This window comes from Arvicola amphibius, chromosome 11 (genome assembly GCF_903992535.2).
Source record: "Arvicola amphibius chromosome 11, mArvAmp1.2, whole genome shotgun sequence".
NCBI classification, from domain to species: domain Eukaryota; kingdom Metazoa; phylum Chordata; class Mammalia; order Rodentia; family Cricetidae; genus Arvicola; species Arvicola amphibius.
Window position 1 is genome coordinate 100,448,597 of NC_052057.2, and position 18,176 is coordinate 100,466,772.

General features: G+C 38.5%; 1 protein-coding gene across 1 annotated transcript in view; it reads right to left on the reverse strand.

The window, feature by feature from the left end:
• Positions 1–18,176, reverse strand: part of Erp44 (endoplasmic reticulum protein 44) — an 86,954-nt gene that overhangs the window by 34,526 nt on the left and 34,252 nt on the right. Inside the window, exons 3-4 of the mRNA XM_038348418.2 lie at positions 17,858–17,897; positions 13,599–13,714 (exon numbers count right to left, since the gene is read on the reverse strand). Of these exons, the coding sequence (XP_038204346.1) occupies positions 13,599–13,714; positions 17,858–17,897 (156 nt within the window). The remainder of the gene's footprint in view (positions 1–13,598; positions 13,715–17,857; positions 17,898–18,176) is intronic.

The window sequence follows — 18,176 nt, forward strand, 5'->3', positions numbered from 1 at the left end:
TCTCAGGATCAGTTTGAAAATGGACAGCAAAAGACACTACTAGAGACAATATAATGCCTTCAACTATTTAAAAACATTATTTTAATTAATTCTTTGAACACGTCATGTGTTTTGATTACTTTCATCCCCTCACCTAACTCCCCTAGATTCTGCCTACCCCTTCAAACTTCATGCGCTTGTATGGTCTAGCTTCCTTTCTCCTTTTAAAATGAATTGAATGAAAACTTAATATGCTACAAAAGAATCTGTACACAGCAGAAAACAGGAAGGTCAGAGAGATTCTCGAGGGTCTGAGGCCCTGTTAACAGAATTTGAATGCTAGCTATCGCGTTTGTGATAACTGGCCAGAGAGCTATAAAGTTGAACTCTGGAAACACTCACCTAGCAGTAAGAGATCATTGTAAGAAGCACTGCAGGACTGGTACAGGCGGCAAGAGCCCGTTTCCATACCCAGTCATTAGAACTGTTGGGCTGCCTTAACAATCCGGTTATGAAGAGAAAAGCTAGTATCTGAAGACTATTAGGAGACTGGTCAACAAATTCGAACAACATCATGAGAGAGATAACTTTTAATTATTAAGAAGCAAAACCTTTAAAATTACATTGATTGAAAATTTCAGACGTAAAGGTAACTTTTTATAAGCTTTGGCAAAAAGTGATTTTAAGATAATTATAGCATGACATTTTGGCAATGTAACAAAGAATGACTTAAGTGATATAATAAATGGTTTTTAAAAATTACCTGGATAGATCAAATGTTAAAATGGATGTCAGAGGAATTGGAAATTCCAGGAGGTTAACAGTGTCCTGACCGGAAAATTAACATGTACTATGTTTCAATGGTTACTAACTTTGCTTTAATGGACTCTTCCTTCCTGCTTCACAAACACCCAATAGGGCTCCAAATGGAGAAACTGTGTCATGCTCTTGTCTCATCCATGGCCCACTATTATTATCAGTCCAAGAAGGCACATGCTTTCAACAGGAAGTTATCACTATTCAAAAACTACTGCTGTTTCCATACCTCTTCCTATTCTTAAGCCACGCTCCCTTAAAACAGACATTCTCTCCCAAGCCACACCACCAAAATAAAACACTGAACAGATGACATTAAAAATGACTTTGACTTGAAGCTTCCTTAGAGCTCAGGATCCCCTGAGTAATGCAGAAAGCTAGCAGGACTCAAACGATTTCCAGTCCATTCTCTGTGGCGGCTAAGGACCACTGACAGTGGTGCATGGGTTCTAAGTGACTGCTTTCTTTATAGTTGCTTTTTCCAACAAAACTCTGTCCTATTCACATGAGCCATTTATATTTTTGTGCTCTTTATGTAGGATTTATGTTCACCTCTAATAAAAGTTTCTTGACTTCAAATAAGCAAGGTTTGAGTAGCATTGGAAGATGGACTGGTAAGAGTAACTCAGTTATATGGTAGCATATTGTCTAATTCAAGAACTTTCCAAGAAATGCTAACAGGAGGTTGGATGGTTCTGCACTGACCAACACACATGAGTGCAAACTCTTAATGCCATACAGACTCTAGCCACTGGAGGTCAGCAGAGAACCTGATCCTACCAGGGGCAGACTGACCTTCCAGATTAAAGGCAGCATTTTCATCAGAATAATTAATTCTATTCCCACACTCTCAAACAAGGATACTCTAGGTGGTGTGATCATATTCCACGGTGGAGGCAAGGGTATGTTTAAAGTATGTGCATACATGTACACATATGCATGTATAAAGTATGCACGAATGACAAAAACCTTTGGAAAACAAACAGAATCACTTGCAATCCAGCCACCACTATTAACCATTACTAGCCTCTATAGAAAAATCACCATTGATATTTTGGATTCAGAGTCTATCTTGCTGACTCTGAATAAAATCTATTTAACTAGTAGTGACATATTTCAATTGAAAAACAAAGCAAATTCTCAGGTTGGTCAAATAGGAAAGTGCTAACATAATACTTAAAGACTGAGTTGCAGCACCTTGCAGAAACTTGCAGAAAGAGCAGAGTGAAAATTCCTTAATCAAGAGGGCCGGCAATACTCTCAATGTGTAGAGCCAGTCAATGCATGGAAACGTAAAAGCCAACTCTGCTGACAAATGAGGCACAAGAGATTCTGAGTGAATCTTCCTTCATGTAAAGCACAAACTAATTTCTGCATGTGGAGATAAAATTGTTCCTTATAATCAATGATGACTTAGAGTTGGAGAAATACAGAAGAAAATACTCCAATGTACTGCTGGGTGAACTGAAATAATCTAAAATATTAAACAATGTACCTGTTAGACACCAGCTACTGGTAGGCAGTCAATTATCTACTCATTTTTCAATAACTACAAGTGAACAACTATACCCTCTAGGTATCAGTGCTGGGAAAGACCACTACAGAGATAAGGTTCATCCTCTTGCAGGGCTCACATTTTATTTCATTTATTGATTGATTCAGACAATGTTTCACTATACATTCTAGGCTGGCCTGGAATTCTTGATGTAGACCAAACTAGCCTTGAACCCACAGAGATTCACTTGCCTTTGCCTCCCAAATGCTGAGGTTCAATGTAAATGCCACCACACCTGGCCTTATACTTTATTATTGTCATTGTTATCACCATTACTAATGTGACTACTTCCAATACTACTTCTGTTTCCATGGGTCAAACTCTTAGAAGAACCTTACCATCCCTAACACATAGCATACACATATTCCAGTTTGTAGTCACTTGTTACAGCTTAAGAAGCTAAGATTCGGCATCTCTTGGGTATATTCCCAAGAGTGGAATTGCTGGGTCCTGGGGTAGGTTGATCCCGAATTTCCTGAGAAACCGTCACACTGCTTTCCAAAGTGGTTGCACAAGTGTGCATTCCCACCAGTAATGGATGAGTGTACCTCTTGCCCCACAACCTCTCCAGCAAAGGCTATAATTGGTGTTTTTGATTTTACCCAATCTGACAGGTGTAAGATGGTATCTCAAAGTTGTTTTGATTTGCATTTCCCTGATAGCTAAGGAGGTTGAGCATGACCTTAAATGTCTTTTGTCCAATTGGATTTCTTCTGTTGAGAATTCTGTTCAGTTCAGAGCCCCATTTTTTAAATGGGTTAATTAGCATTTAAGTCTAGTCTCTTGAGTTCCTTATATATTTTAGAGATCAGACCCTTGTCAGTTGCAGGGTTGGTGAAGATCTTTTCCCAGTCAGTGGGCTGCCTTTGTGTCTTAGTGACAGTGTCCTCTGCTTTACAGAAGCTGCTCAGCTTCAGGAGGTCCCATTTATTCAATGTTGCCCTTAATGTCTGTGCTGCTGGGGTTATACGTAGGAAACAGTCTCCTGTGCCCATATGTTGTAGAGTAATTCCCACTTTCTCCTCTATCAGGCTCAGTGTGTTCCGATTAATATTGAGGTCTTTAATCCATTTGGACTTGAGTTTTGTGCATGGTGATAGATATGGATCTACTTTCATTCTTCTACAGGTTGACATCCAGTTATGCCAGCACCATTTGTTGAAGATGTCCTCTTTCTTCCATTGTGTACTTTTGGCTCCTTTATCAAAAATCAGGTGTTCATAGGTTTGTGGGTTAAGATCCGGGTCTTCTATTCGATTCCATTGGTCGACTTCTCTGTTTTTATGCCAATACCAAGCTGTTTTCAATACTGTAGCTCTGTAATAGAGTTTGAAGTCTGGGACGGAATAGCCAGAACCTGGAAACAACCTAGATGCCCTTCAGTGGAAGAATGGATGAAGAAACTGTGGAATATATACATATTAGAGTACTACTCAGCAGTAAAAAACAATGACATCTTGAATTTTGCATGCAAATGGATGGAAATAGAAAACACCATTCTGAGTGAGGTAACCCAGACCCAAAAAGATGAACATGGGATGTACTCACTCATAATCGGTTTTTAGCCATAAATAAAGGACATCGAGCCTATAATTCGTGATCCTTGAGAAGACAATAAGAAGGTGAAACCAAAGAAAAACATATAGTTATCCTCCTGGATATTGGAAGCAGACAAGTTTGCCGGGCAAAAATTGGGAACTTGGGGGTGGGATGGCTTGGGGGCAAGGGGAGATGGGGAGAGCAAAGTGTGAAGGGGAGGATAGGGAGAGCTTGGGGGAATGGGACGCTTGGGATATAGGAAGGGTGGATATGGGAGCAGGGAAGCATATATCCTAATTAAGGGAGCCATCTTAGAATTATTAAGAGACTTGACTCTAGAGGGGTTCCCAGGTATCCGGTGAGATGCCCCTATCTAGTTCCATGGGCAGCTGAGGAGAGGGAGTCGGAAAAGGCCAGATTCTATAGCCATACTGATGATTATCTTGCATATCACCCGGCAATGGATGGAGCTAGAGACAGAGCCCCACATTGGAGCACCGGACTGAGTTCCCAAGGTCCTGACAAGGAGCAGAAGGAGGGAGAACATGAGAAAGAAAGTCAGGACCGTGAGGGAATCTTCATCTGGCGATGGATGGAGATAAAGACAGAGCCACACATTGGTGCACCGAACTGAGCGCCCAAGGTCCAAATGAGGAGCAGAAGGAGGGAAAACATGAGCAAGGAAGTCTGGACTGCGAGGAGTGCTCCCACCCACTGAGATGGTGGGGCTGATCTATTCGGAGTTTACCAAGCCCAGCTGGTCTGGGACTGAAAAAGCAGGAGATAAAACCGGTCTCCCTGAACATGGCGGACAATGAGGGCTGCTGAGAAGCCAAGGACAATGACACGGGATTTGGACTCTACTACACATACTGGCTTTGGGGGGGCCTGGCCTGTTTGGATGCTCATCTTCCTAGACCTGGATGGAGTGGGGAGGAACTTGGACTTCCCATAGGGCAGGAAACCCTTACAGCTCTCTGGACAGGAGAGGGAGGGAGAGTGGAGGAGGGAGGGGAAAAATGGGAGGCGGGGAGGTGGTGGAAATTTTTACTAAATAAAAAAAAAAGTAAAAAATTAGCATATATCCTGATCAAAGAAGTAGTTTTCCCAAGTCCTCCAGACTGAGAAGGTAACTGCCAGAACGACAGCAAAAACACAAACTGACATCCTGCTCTTCTGCAGGACCAGTGAGGACACCTGCTCTTCTGTCAAGCATGGGGACAGAAACTGCTGGGACTGAGGTTAATTTCTCTCTTTTTCTGCAGCCATGACTTCATTTTCCCTTTTCTTTCCCTGTTCTCTGATAGTCTGTCCATTCCCTATAATGAGTATAGCAAATGGAGAGTTTTAGGAACTAGAGGTGAAATGCAAGCTGTACTTGGGATTTCAATAAAATGTAAAGAGCTGGTGAGTGTACTGACACTATTCCAGCTTCATCTACTCCTCTCAGCTGTGCAATGAGGAGAACAGAGGGGCGATGAACAAAGGCTATGTGCAGTTCACACCCTGAAACACAAGTACTGACCGGGTGGAACTGGTTTCTTTCCTACTCCACCCCAAGTGAACCTTCCATACAAGATCCTTACTCAGAAGGGCATATGAAGACGTGAGGTAAAGGAAGAGCAGAGCTGCCTGAGCTGCCAGTGGGTGGGAGAGGAGGCGGAAGGAAATACAGGCAGCAAACCAAGTAAGCGGCTCCTAGAAATGTGCACTGAGATGAAGACTCCAGAAAACCAACCAAACGGTATTAAGAGAAGACTTCTCAACCTGTTTAGAGAGACAAAGAGGTGCTGTCCCTCCCAAAGGGACCCACAGGGACTTCTTTAAAATGCTCATTGATGCTTTACTTTTAAAGTGCCATTACGTGTTTATATTGAATTCTGCTGTTTTTCGACTGTACGGTTTCACCACCATTAGCTCTTAAAGAGGACTGATGAAAAACTCTAACATAGCATTTACAAAACTTTCTCCCCAGGGGACTATGCAAGATTGTGGCTCAGAGAGATCTCACTTTTATGCATGCTTATCACACCACAGTTTGAGCTTCAACAAAAGTACTAATCTTTCTTCTTATCTGTGTCATATCCCCAGAGAAGAAGCCCCATCCCATCATGGTAAGGTATACTTATTAATATAACGTATTGCAATATTTAATGCCTCCTCTTCAGAGAAGTTATTGTGTGTTCAGCTCTATGTTCAGTTTGCTGCCATATCTCTAGGACCTATATCACATGTCATCACAGAGAATAGGTCTGTAAGTTTTTGTGGAATAAATACTATTAGCCAATTCAAAAGATTGTGATAGCCATAGGTGGGGTAATTTATGTAAGAATAAGCCGAGATCCACATAAGCACTCAGTGAATACACTCACCAATTAATTTAATTAGAAAGTTTTCATAGGAACTGCTCTAACATGAACCACGTGACTCTGGATGAGCGGTCTGAGTGAAGCACTTGAGGCAGCAGACAGCCCAGAGCTGACTGCCACAACACCCGACAGGTGACTAATAGAACAAGACACGGAGTCAGGATGATAGCTTGATTTTCAAGCAACCTTGTATCCTTGACAGGAAACGGATCCTCTGACCCCAACAAAGTTAATCTGGAAGCAACAAGTATACGCACTTGTCTGGACAGACTATGGTAAAGAAATACTAACCACAGGAAGAAAACTGACTTTATTTGTGCAGAGCACAATCATTTTCACTAGAAAGTCATACAATATAAACTATATATATATATATGCATATATGTATACATATATACATGTATATATGTATATGTATATATATATAACTGTAAAACTGGAATTAAAATCCAACACACAGAGCAATGTACAAATGTTAATTTCATATTAAAACAACAATAAACACAAATTAAAATTTAAAAGCCAAAGCCTTTTTTAACAGTTACAAAAAGTAAGACATAGTTAAGAATACAAAGCCTGGGGGTTGGGGAAGCCTAGACAAATCCAAACTGACAAATATTCTACAGCTCCAGGTGGTGGAAACTCAGCGAGGGATGTAAACCTGTGGGATGCACCACTGTGTCGTCTGTGATGCTCTGTCTTGGGGAAATTACTATTAAAAGCAGAATAAGTGCACTTAGAACAATGACCACAGACACACTTAGTATTTATAAATGAACCTTTATTGAAGACACTTTAATGCCATTTGTAAGACACTTCAATATCTTACATGTTTTCAATGTATACTGTTTCAAAATTTCTATAAGTAACTCTGTACCTAAAAAAAGAAAAATATTCTACAAATTATGTGACCAATATTACTTATAATAGCCTAGGTTCTAAAAATAAAGATAAAAAGATGATCAGAAAGACCCAAGACCTGACAAGTAAATATGACAGCTGGATGAGAAAAAAGACGTGGAAGAACTGGTAAATATGGAAGAGTGCATCGAGGGGAGCTCCAGTAGTAGCCTCCAAGGTCTGACAGTAAAGTAATATAAAATGCTGATGGTAGAGCACAAAGAGTTAAGGAAAACACACAGACACATCTCAAAATAAAATATACTAATAGAGTTCATAAGAGTATCAGAAAATAGTATATGTAAAATGAAAAAATATTGCTGAAACTGGAAATATCTAAATACATGGTAAAATTAAGAATGTTTACAGATTAAAAGATTTAAGATTACTAAAATAATAATTCTCCCCAAACTGGTCCCAATAAAGTGAACTCTAATTAGAATTCTGGCCAGGCGTCAAATGGAAATATAACACCACTAAAACAGACAAGGGCACTCTGAGAAAAAAGCACAAAGTTGGAAGATTTACACTACTTGTTTACAAGATCCTCTATAAGCTACAAAAATCCACAAAATATGCAACGAACAGCCACTAGATCAACAATACAAAAAAGAGCAGAAACAGAGTCGTAAGTACAGGGCCTATGGCTCTATTTCAACAAAGATGCAAAGGCAATCAGAGAAAAGGGAAAGATTTTTCACCAACACGTAATTACACATCTGTTTGACAACCACCCACCCACTTTAGCCCATGTATTGTTCTACAAGTAATAACTAATTATAAATGAACAATGGGCATAGAAAGAAACCTTCATACTATGAACTTTATAGAAGAAAACAAGGCAAAGTAATTTTGCAACATCTGCATGAATACAAAATCCAAGCTATGATGCATTAATAGTAAGAACTTCATCAAAATTAAAAACATGGAACCAGAAAGGTGGTTCAGTGGTTAAGAGTACTTATTCCTCTTGTAAAGGACTTGAGTACTTATATGGTGGCCTACAGACAGCCCTAACTACAGTTCCAAGAATCTGACTCCCTCTTCTGAACTCTGCAGGGACTGTGCACATGCATGCTGGACATAAATACATACATACCATACATACAAGCAAGCTAAAGATTCACACATAAAATAAAATAAATCTAAAAAAGACACTTAAGACATTTAAGGTAGATGTGGTGCCACAGTTCTGAAATTCCAGCACTTGGAGATTGCAGTAAGATGATTACAAGTTCCAGGTTAGCTTCAGCTATATATTAAGCCCCAAGGTAGTCTGGGCTACTTAGTAAGACCTCTCTCAAACAAGCAAGCAAGTAAGCAAGCAAGCAAGCAAATAAAAGCAAAACAAAAAAACCAAAGGGCAACGGATGTAGTTACAACACAACCCTTGCAACCAAAGCTCAGAGGACACTGTAGAAGAGAGGGCAGAAAGATGGTAAGGGCCAAAGGACCAGGAGGCCTGCTGTGAAAGCAGGTCTCTTAGAAACAACAAGGAAGCCATATCTCATTCCTCAGTGGATGCCTAAACAACACCTAATACAACATCAATAAGTGCTAAAGGAAAGGAGACTGTTCAAAGAACCAGCCCCTGAGGCAATTAACAAAAGATAAGAGAAGGAAAATCAGTCTTCCTCAGAGATGAGTCTCCTAATTGGTTATCCAACACCAAAGGATCAATCCTGTAATCATATATATACAAGGAACACTAAACAGATTCAGCAGGTTGTATCTATATATTTATGCATATACATAGGTAATAATAATAATTTTTAAAAGGCCATGAAGAAGCGGTGGTGGTACATGAGAGGGACTGAGGGTGGAGAGGGAGGGGAGACTGAAGTAATTACATTTTACTTTTAAACATGTAAAGGGAGGGGGCAGCAAGATAAAGGTCATTGTAACCAAGCCTGACAACTTGAGTTTGATCCACAGGTCTCACATAGTAGAAGGAGAGAACTGATTGTCCCAAGTTGTTCTCTGATCTCAACATGCATGCCGTGGCATGTACAATTAAAAAAAAAATGAGTAAGTGTAATACAAAACTGAAAATAAAAACAAAAGACAACCCTGCACAAAGCTGAAATCTCCCACTTCCATAATTCAAATGCTATCACAGAGCCATCATAAAACTATCTAACAGAATAGAGAACTTGGACATAAACAATCACAGACACCTGTTGTTCTATAAGAATGTCAATATCATCTAATTGGGGGAACAGTCTCTTCAACAAATGGTTCCAAATAGCCTGGATATTTTACACATATAAAAATAAAGTTATACTCTTACCTTAATCTATACATACAAATTAAGTTAAAAAGTACCAAACACTAAGTAAGACCTAAGACTGGAAAGCTATTAAAATATAGGAGATCTTACTGACATTGGATTCACTATGATTTCTTAGCTATGACACCTAAAATATGGGCGACAAATACAAAAACAGACGAATTGTACAAGATTTAAAAAAAAACATGCATTAAGACACAACCCTTAATAAATAAAAAAGACAACCTGCAAAGTGAGAGAAATATTTGAAAGCCATGTGTGTGAGATAAAGGAAGAATATTTAGAATATATAAAGAGCTCTAGCCACTTAGTAACAGAAAGATGACAAAAACTGATTTTTAAGAAAAGGAGAACATTTTTTCCAATAACAAGCATATTTTAGATACTCAACATCACTAAACTTTAGGCAATATAAATCAACCATATCATCTTTGAGATGACTGGTATTTTCAAATATTTAATACACATAAAGCTTTGTACATAATATATACCATTAACAAGGATATGGACAAACTGAAACACTTATGTACTATTAAATGATGAATAAACAAAATGAGGTATATAATAGTTTCACATTCATAGTCAACTGCAGCCAAAAATACTATATAAAAATTCCAGAAATAAACTGAACTATTAAACTGAACACGTTCTAAGTGGCATGATGAAATCTCATGTCTTACTCCTCCTACTGGTGCACTAGGTCTCCCTTAGCCAACACACCACACTGCATACATACACTGCCTGCCCACTGGTCACTCAGCAGTTGTCAATTATAGTACCATAGGGCTTATGTTCAAGTCCTTTCCTCCTTAATAATGACTGCATGCTAAGCAGTGATTCTAGCAATTTGAATAAGCCAACAAAAAGAATTTCTTTAAGCTTTAGTACAATAAGATATATTGCAAAACTAGATTCATGTAACTTTTATTATTATATAAATGCTATATACTTATAGTAAAAACTAGGATATTCCTCTTTAAAAAGGAAATTATAGCATAAGCCTTGACAGGAAACCAGTCTTAAGGATATTGTGCTAAGTGAAATACACCAGTCACAAAGGTATTGTATGATTCCACTTAAGCAGGGTGTCTAGAATGGTCCAATTCTAGAAACAGAAATTAGAATGGCAGTTTTCATGGGCTGAGGGTTAGGAGAAATGAGATGAAGCTATCTCATAGCTATAGCATTTTAGTTTCACAGGACAATGAAAGATCTAGAAGCTGGGTAAAAACAACGCAAACAAATGTAACACTACTGGAGCTGCGCAGAAGCACAGTCCAGGTGGCAGCTGTATGTTATAGGTATTTTATCCAATTTTTTAAAAATAAAAGGCACTTAGCAGAATGGGAGAAGATATTTGTAAATAGTACTAATGCTCATATAAACTCATAATGCAGCAGAAAAATAATCCAACAAAATGTATATAATTTGAATAGATATTTTATCAATGATGTATAACTGTCGTATGAGCACATCAAAATTCTCAGAATCAGTACCATCACCCTACAACAGAATGTCACTAAATACTATAAACAAATCAACCAGGCATAATGGTGCATGCCTTTCAACCCAGCACTTCAAGGCCAGCAGGGGTACACAGTGAGACAGCAAAAACTCTTTTTTTTTTTTTTTTTTTTTTTTTTTTTTTTTTTTGGTTTTTCGAGACAGGGTTTCTCTGCAGCTTTTTTAGAGCCTGTCTTGGAACTAGCTCTTGTAGACCAGGCTGGCCTCGAACTCAGAGAGCCACCTGCCTCTGCCTCCCGAGTGCTGGGATTAAAGGCGTGCGCCACCACCACCCGGCAGCAAAAACTCTTAAAAATATTTATAACCACACAACATGGAGTAATCTCAAAATAACCAGGCTAAAAACAAAAGAAACAAAAGAAGCATACATGCTATGGCTCCACTTACATAAAATTCTAGAAATGACCAAAAGGTGTGAAGTAGAAAGTATGGGAAAGACACAGTGAGAATTTGAAGGGATGATAAAAATCTCAGATTTGGAGATAAAACCATGGTGTAAGCGCATCAAAGCTTACACAGCTATTCCATTAAACCAGAGGTCCACATGTCAGTTATATCTTAATAATAGCCTTGTTACAGAAAGCAAGCCTAGTGCAGAATGATTTGAACAGGCACTTCTCAGCCCACAGAATTCCTAATGCTCATCCAGCTCAGAACTTCTACAACACAAACTAGGAAGAGTACAGAACACCTTAAAGAATTAAGGGAAACACCAAAAAGGTGAATAAATCACAAAATGTGAATAAATCACCAATAAGCTTCATACCACCATTGTTTAAAAGTTAAAGTTACCCAAATGAGCAAAGGGAGCACCTAAGACTGCAGATATAACTTTTGCTAGTACACAATGATGGATTAAAAACAACATCTGAACTATTTCCCTTTATTTTCCTCAATAAAAAGAAACTTGTAATAGTGAGATTTATTTATTGTATAAATTAGTTTAAAAGATACCATAAATGATGCACAGAACTGAGTCAATGATAGAAATAACCAATTCTCCATGACTGTAAGTGTGGAAGTACAGCGGTTCAAATTTAGTGCCAGGAGGAACTCAGAAACCCATATTCTCATTGTAGCATCTAATTAAATAGAGAATGAATAGAAGGATCTGAACTTTGACCCCACACCAAGCATGCCAAGCTCTCTATCAGTGAAAGGGCAGGAGGGAAGTACTCCAGAAAGCAGTGCAGACATCATCTCTGCCTGGACCTGCAATTTTTATTGTCTTCTTTATTCAATTCATCTGTGAGTTAACAAACAGAAATATGGAGAATGGCTTATAATAATTTGAAATGATACGCCATTAGAAAATGCTATTCTTCTGGGCATTGAGCAGTGCTAGAAAATCCTCAAAATGCTCTATGATTGAAACAGGAAAGAACAAAACTGCTCTGTGCAGGCATTGGTCAGATCAGTGTTCTAGGTCAGATCAGGGTTCTAATTCCAGCTTAATATACACTAAGCTGTACAACACTGGTTAAGTCGCTTTATTCTGTTTCTTTACCCAGAAAAATGAAGAGAGACAGAAGGAGAAAGAGTGAGGGAAAGAGGGGGAGACAGACAGACAGACAGATAGACAGACAGAGATACACACAGGGAGAGCAGGTGTTCAGGAGCAGAATAACTGTAATCAGCAGGTCAAATATAAGGGACAGGAAATTTGCAGAACAGAAGAAAGCTTTACACACAGTAACTTACCAAGAACTCAATGCAAACAAGCTTTTAGTGAGTAGTTTGTCTTCTAGAAATTGTCAAATGCACCACATATAGAGATTAGTAAGCTGTTAAGTCTCTACAACCGGGAGCATCAAGAAAAAGAAAAAGTGTTGACTTGAAAAACTCCCAGTGCAGCTGACGAAGCAGCTAAGACCCCAACACAAGACCTACCAATTTCAACTGCTTGGCACTCCGAGAAGGGAAGGCTGGAGTACAGTGAGCAGGGTACTTGGCGGAAGCACTAACTGCTAGCTCACCTGTTCAACTTAGAAAACACCGCTACTCATATTAAAAACCACAGAGATTTTACAGAGTGCATTTCACGGAGACGAACAAAACGCAAGAAAATAGATTTTTAGAGAGACTAACCAAAGTTTTTATAATAGTTCAAAAATTATCATAGTAACTGCAGCTAATTACACTTTAAACACAAAGCCAGTCTTAGCAGAATCCTTAAAATAAACAGAAACACAAAAATCTGATACTGTCTTATTTGAAATGAATATCATATTTTTGTATAATTTTATAGTCTTATTTAAATTGACTATTATGATATTTTTACATGCTTCTAAGAGTAATAAAAATCCCTATCTGTCTTCCAAAACTATAGTTCAATTGTATTTATTGATTTTAGTATGTGCTTTGGTAGAAAATGTAGTTAGCTGCTACCTATATACTTGATCTGCTACATTTTAATTAAAAAAAAGCATAAATATCTTTTATATAGACAAAATGGAGTTTTGTTGAAAAGACATAAAAGATAAAATACTAGAAATTTATTCTAGGTTCCAGACTTTTAAGATTTTATCTTCATTTAAAGCAGGACATTTGGGGAAAAAAGGAAGGGGTTTTGTATGTGCAGAAGGGAATATGACATTTCTTCCAGACTTCCTATTTAGTTACTTACAGTGCTGATCACAATCAACTCTGGCAAACACTACTTGATTTTTATCTGGATATTCTTCCTTAATGACATCAGATGCTTCCTCAAAAATTGGATGCAACATCTGGCTGAAACGACACCTACACACAAACAAGCACACCAATTAGCAGGAAAACGCAGAAGGTACAGCATCTTACTTCAGTTATCATTCATTGATGTTTAGTATATGTACAGTAAACAACTTGTGAGACAATCACACATTCAATTTAACCATGCTTCTTCTGATGTCTGTCAATGAACGAGAGGAAACCGACTTGCATTCAGAGATGGTACTCTCTAAAGCAATATTGCATAAGCTATCAAGTTGATTTGTTGTTTCGCCAATGTTCTGGTGAACGTAACTACAGATCTCTCACAGAAGTTATGACGTGAGCCTGCAACATACCCTCTACCCTACATTGCTTAGGCTTGTAACTGCTAAGATCTGAGTGTTTACAGAAGAAATCACCTTTATCTGAACAATAAACATCCTTCCATATTATTGTACAAACTCTGAGTTTATTGCAAATGCTAGGTCAACCCAGCTGACTACTCCATCAATTTCAGACACAAGTTAATGTACTAAATAAAAACAGTTCTTTCAAAAGAATATATAGCAGATGAGTATTTTCCCTTCAAAATATATTCATACATTAAAATAGGCCTTTATCTCTACAAACATATAAGCATACTATGTCCAGCAGCAAAAGTTCTAATTCCTAAAAACTCCTTGACATTTTCCCCTTTCCCACCTGGTTATAAAAGTGGGGCAAAATATCCACAATATTCCAGGAAATTGTTACTTCTAATCATCTCTGCCCCTCATTTGGCCAATAACTTCAGAAATCCATATTGTGGGTGATTAAAGGAACCTAACTGGGGTTTGAGAGGGGGTGGAGAAATAAAATATACATACAACCACAAGAGGAAGAAGAACATTTCATGGAAAAAGATATTGAGGAAGATATGTAAAACACTATTATTGCTACTATTGCTTTTAGAGCCCTTATATACCAAGATATTTTCTTGAAGAAACCCGTAACTTCTAATCCATGTGAGTTACATATATTAGCAATAATTTAGTGAAGACTATGTGAAAGGATGCAGCCTTACACCTCCTCCCTATTTCTTCCTGTTTCTCTCTCTAGCCTACTCACCTGACTTCCTAAGGAGATGTCCTAGAATATACCAAGGAGACATAACCTGTATCTTCAGACTCAGCTTTCAAGTGGTTCTTTCCTCTTTAGCATCTTAAATCTCCCGTCTGGGATAGGTAGGAAGAGTCTGTGGACATCATGGACCGGGTCTTATTTAACTACATATTCTAATAAGTGTTCAATAGACTCTGTTAAATGAGCAAGCTGATAAATTCAACAACTAGAACAGCCAGAACCCAAGGTCTGCGAGTAATTAAAATTTTCTGAAAATAGACTAGGCAGAGGGCAGGGGAAGGCAGAGACAGGGTTTGGTTTGTGGTTCTGAGAATTTTAGCTGGGGAATACTTGAGAACAGATATAAGGCTTCTGGCTCTGGAGCAAGGGAAGTCTCACATCAAGAGCTCCTCTCTGGGCAGTCCAGTAAAGTTTTAAAGCAGATTCATATTTAAAATAGTATCTGTTTGAGTACTAAAAGTTTAAAGGGGAAGGTGTATTATTACTGCAGCTTTGTATGAAAGTAAACACTACATTCACACCACAAAAGAAAAAGAGCCACTAAAAGGCTTTCATGGTCTTCTGACACAATCTTCAATTGACAACTTAAATAATCCTTAACCAATCAACCACAGAGGTAACAAACTGACACTTTGGTGCCATTTACTAGTATGACCTAGTGGGAGAGAAATAAGCTTTAGATTTAGACATACCTGAGTTTAAATTCCCAGACCCACCACTTACCAGCCAGATGGCCTTTCTGAACCTCAGCTTCCCTAAACTAAAATGGAAATCACAATACCTAGCTGCAAGACAACCCTGAGCCTTAGAACAATACACAGAGCATTACTCACCACCTACTCAGGTTTATTATTCTCTGCAGTATTATAGTGCTTCTAGGTAGCTAGCTACACAAGAGAACTAACTTCCAGAGAGAATAGAGTCTAGCCTTTGAAAGCAAATGCAGGAAGCTTATCAGCAAATTACCCAAATTTCCTCAGTTGAAAAAAAGAGCACCGATTCATCATTAACAGTAAAAGACATTCTTTAGGTATATGTTTTCTCAAAGGGCCGCTGCTAGTCCACATTTCCAACTCAGATCTGCATGTACTGCTCTGCTTTCTCATGACAACCAGAATTCCTCACTCAAGAGCACTGCATTCTAGTTTGCCCTGTGCTACCATCTGATCAGGTGGCAGGGCAAGTACTTTTGCTCCTCTGAATCTGAGTTTCCTTACCTGTGAAATACACTGGACTAGATAATCTCTACCAAAATTTATGACTAAATCCTAATTTGCCTTGAGAAATGCTACCACTAAGCATTTACATACATGATATTTTCCTGTGAATCTTCAACTTTTTATTAAAGTTTTTAAAATACCATATCATGCATCCACACACTCTTTCAAGAGACACTGTTATGTACTTATGAGTCACGTGTTTTGAAAAGTGCTGGAGATGACATTTTAAAGTAGTTATGGTAACTATCTCCACAGAACAAAGATGGTTATTTGGGAATCACCAATTAGATTGTAGCATGTATAGGGCTACAGCTGGGTAAGACTGGAGCTGCAAGAAATGCAGAATCTCCTTGACTTACAAAAGGGCTAAGTCCAAGAAATCTAATGGGAACTGAAAATATCTTAGGGCAAAAATGCATTAACTATGCCCACCCTTCGAACAGCACAGCTCAGAAACATGCACAGTGCAGATGATCAGTTTCTCTGCCTCATGATCACCTGTTTGGCTGGGAGCTAGACCTTGCCACCACAGCCCACCACAGAGGGAGCATATACTGCGTGCTACTAGCCCAGACACAGGCCACAATTTAAAGTTCAGCTTCTATGGAATGCATATAATTTTGCCATGATAGTCAAGTGCTGAATTGCTGCACACTGAACACTGTCCTAATATGAGTTGACGGAAGGCTAGGAGCACTGATACATGAAGATGACTGGAAGAAAGCAGCGCTCTAGTCTACTACGTGAAAGACGATTAACAAATAAAGAAGTATTTGCAAACAAGAAGTGAGCCGCCCAGGTCGGGAAGAGGGCAGGAGGGTGGCATAGAGTGCACACTTTCACGAATTGAAAGAAGTTTGGTGTGACAAGCAGAATATGGGGGCAGAAAGAAGCAAGGATGCAAGCGAGCAAATCATGAGGTGCCTTCTAGGTCAAAGCAAGGGGCTTAAATTTTAACCCAAAGATTCAGAAGGTTTAAGATAAAAGTGTAAACTCAAATAATTTGCAGTGTAGGGAAGAAATCAGCCTTATATTACAGAGTATTGTGGAAATACATAATATAAAAATATATAAATACATAATATATAAACTCTGACTTACACTGCAGAGAATACTGTGGTCATATGGAAAAGTAGAGGCATAGAAAACCCAGGGAGGAGACGGTCTCAGGGAACCAAGGAAACTGCAGGACCACAGCTAGCCCAAAGCAGGGTGGTGGCAGCGGGCAGGCAATAAAGCCTTTTAGGGAATGGTTAAAAACTATAATGCCAGTGTTTCAAAGCACTCTTCAATTAATCCTTCCTCATTCCTATCTGCACCACACATTCTTTAGCATACTTAAACATCATAGTCTAGATTCTGGGAATACTATGAAAGTCTATTTGGGAGGATACAAACAGATTTAAAGACAGTATCTAAGTTGAACATCTCTAGTCTGAAAGTCTGAAATTGCAAATGATAAACAGTTTCAGATTTTGGAACAGTTCAGACTTTAGAGGCACTCAACTGCTAAAAGTCTATGTACATATTCCAAAAACTAAATCCCTTCTGAGACAAAGCACTTCAGATAGGGAATAATCAACCTGAAGTGGCAAGAAAATGGTCCCAGAGTATCATGTAAACACAGAAGACAGGATCTGACTCAGAGCAAGAACTACTGTCTCCTGGTGAAGAGTGTGTAAGTTGAAAATATCAACATTATTTTTATAAACTTGTCATACCTAAATCCTGACTTCCAACCTATGCCCCCTTCTCATGGGCAGGGAAAATAGAAAAGGAAGAAAGGATAGGAGAAAAGAGGTGGGGGTTAGGGGGAATGACCAAATCTAGAACTAAAAACAAGATTACTTACCAGTCAGCATAAAAATTTACTAAAGCAACATCAGCATTACCTGAAATTGAAAAACAAACCAAAGTTACTTGTATAATTCTCATCATGATCTTTTCCTGTTTATAAAGGGACAAATAAAGATCCACAGTAATAATAACCTCTCACCAAGATGGCCACACATAAGGGTAGGGTTGGCTTATACATAACAACACTTTCTCTTTGCCCTCCATTGATAAGAAAAAAAAAAAAAAAAACTTTCACTGTGTCTCAAATGAGTATAAGGCAAAAAAGAAATAAAATTCTGACTGGGCATGTCAACTTCCAAGCAATCCATTCTCAT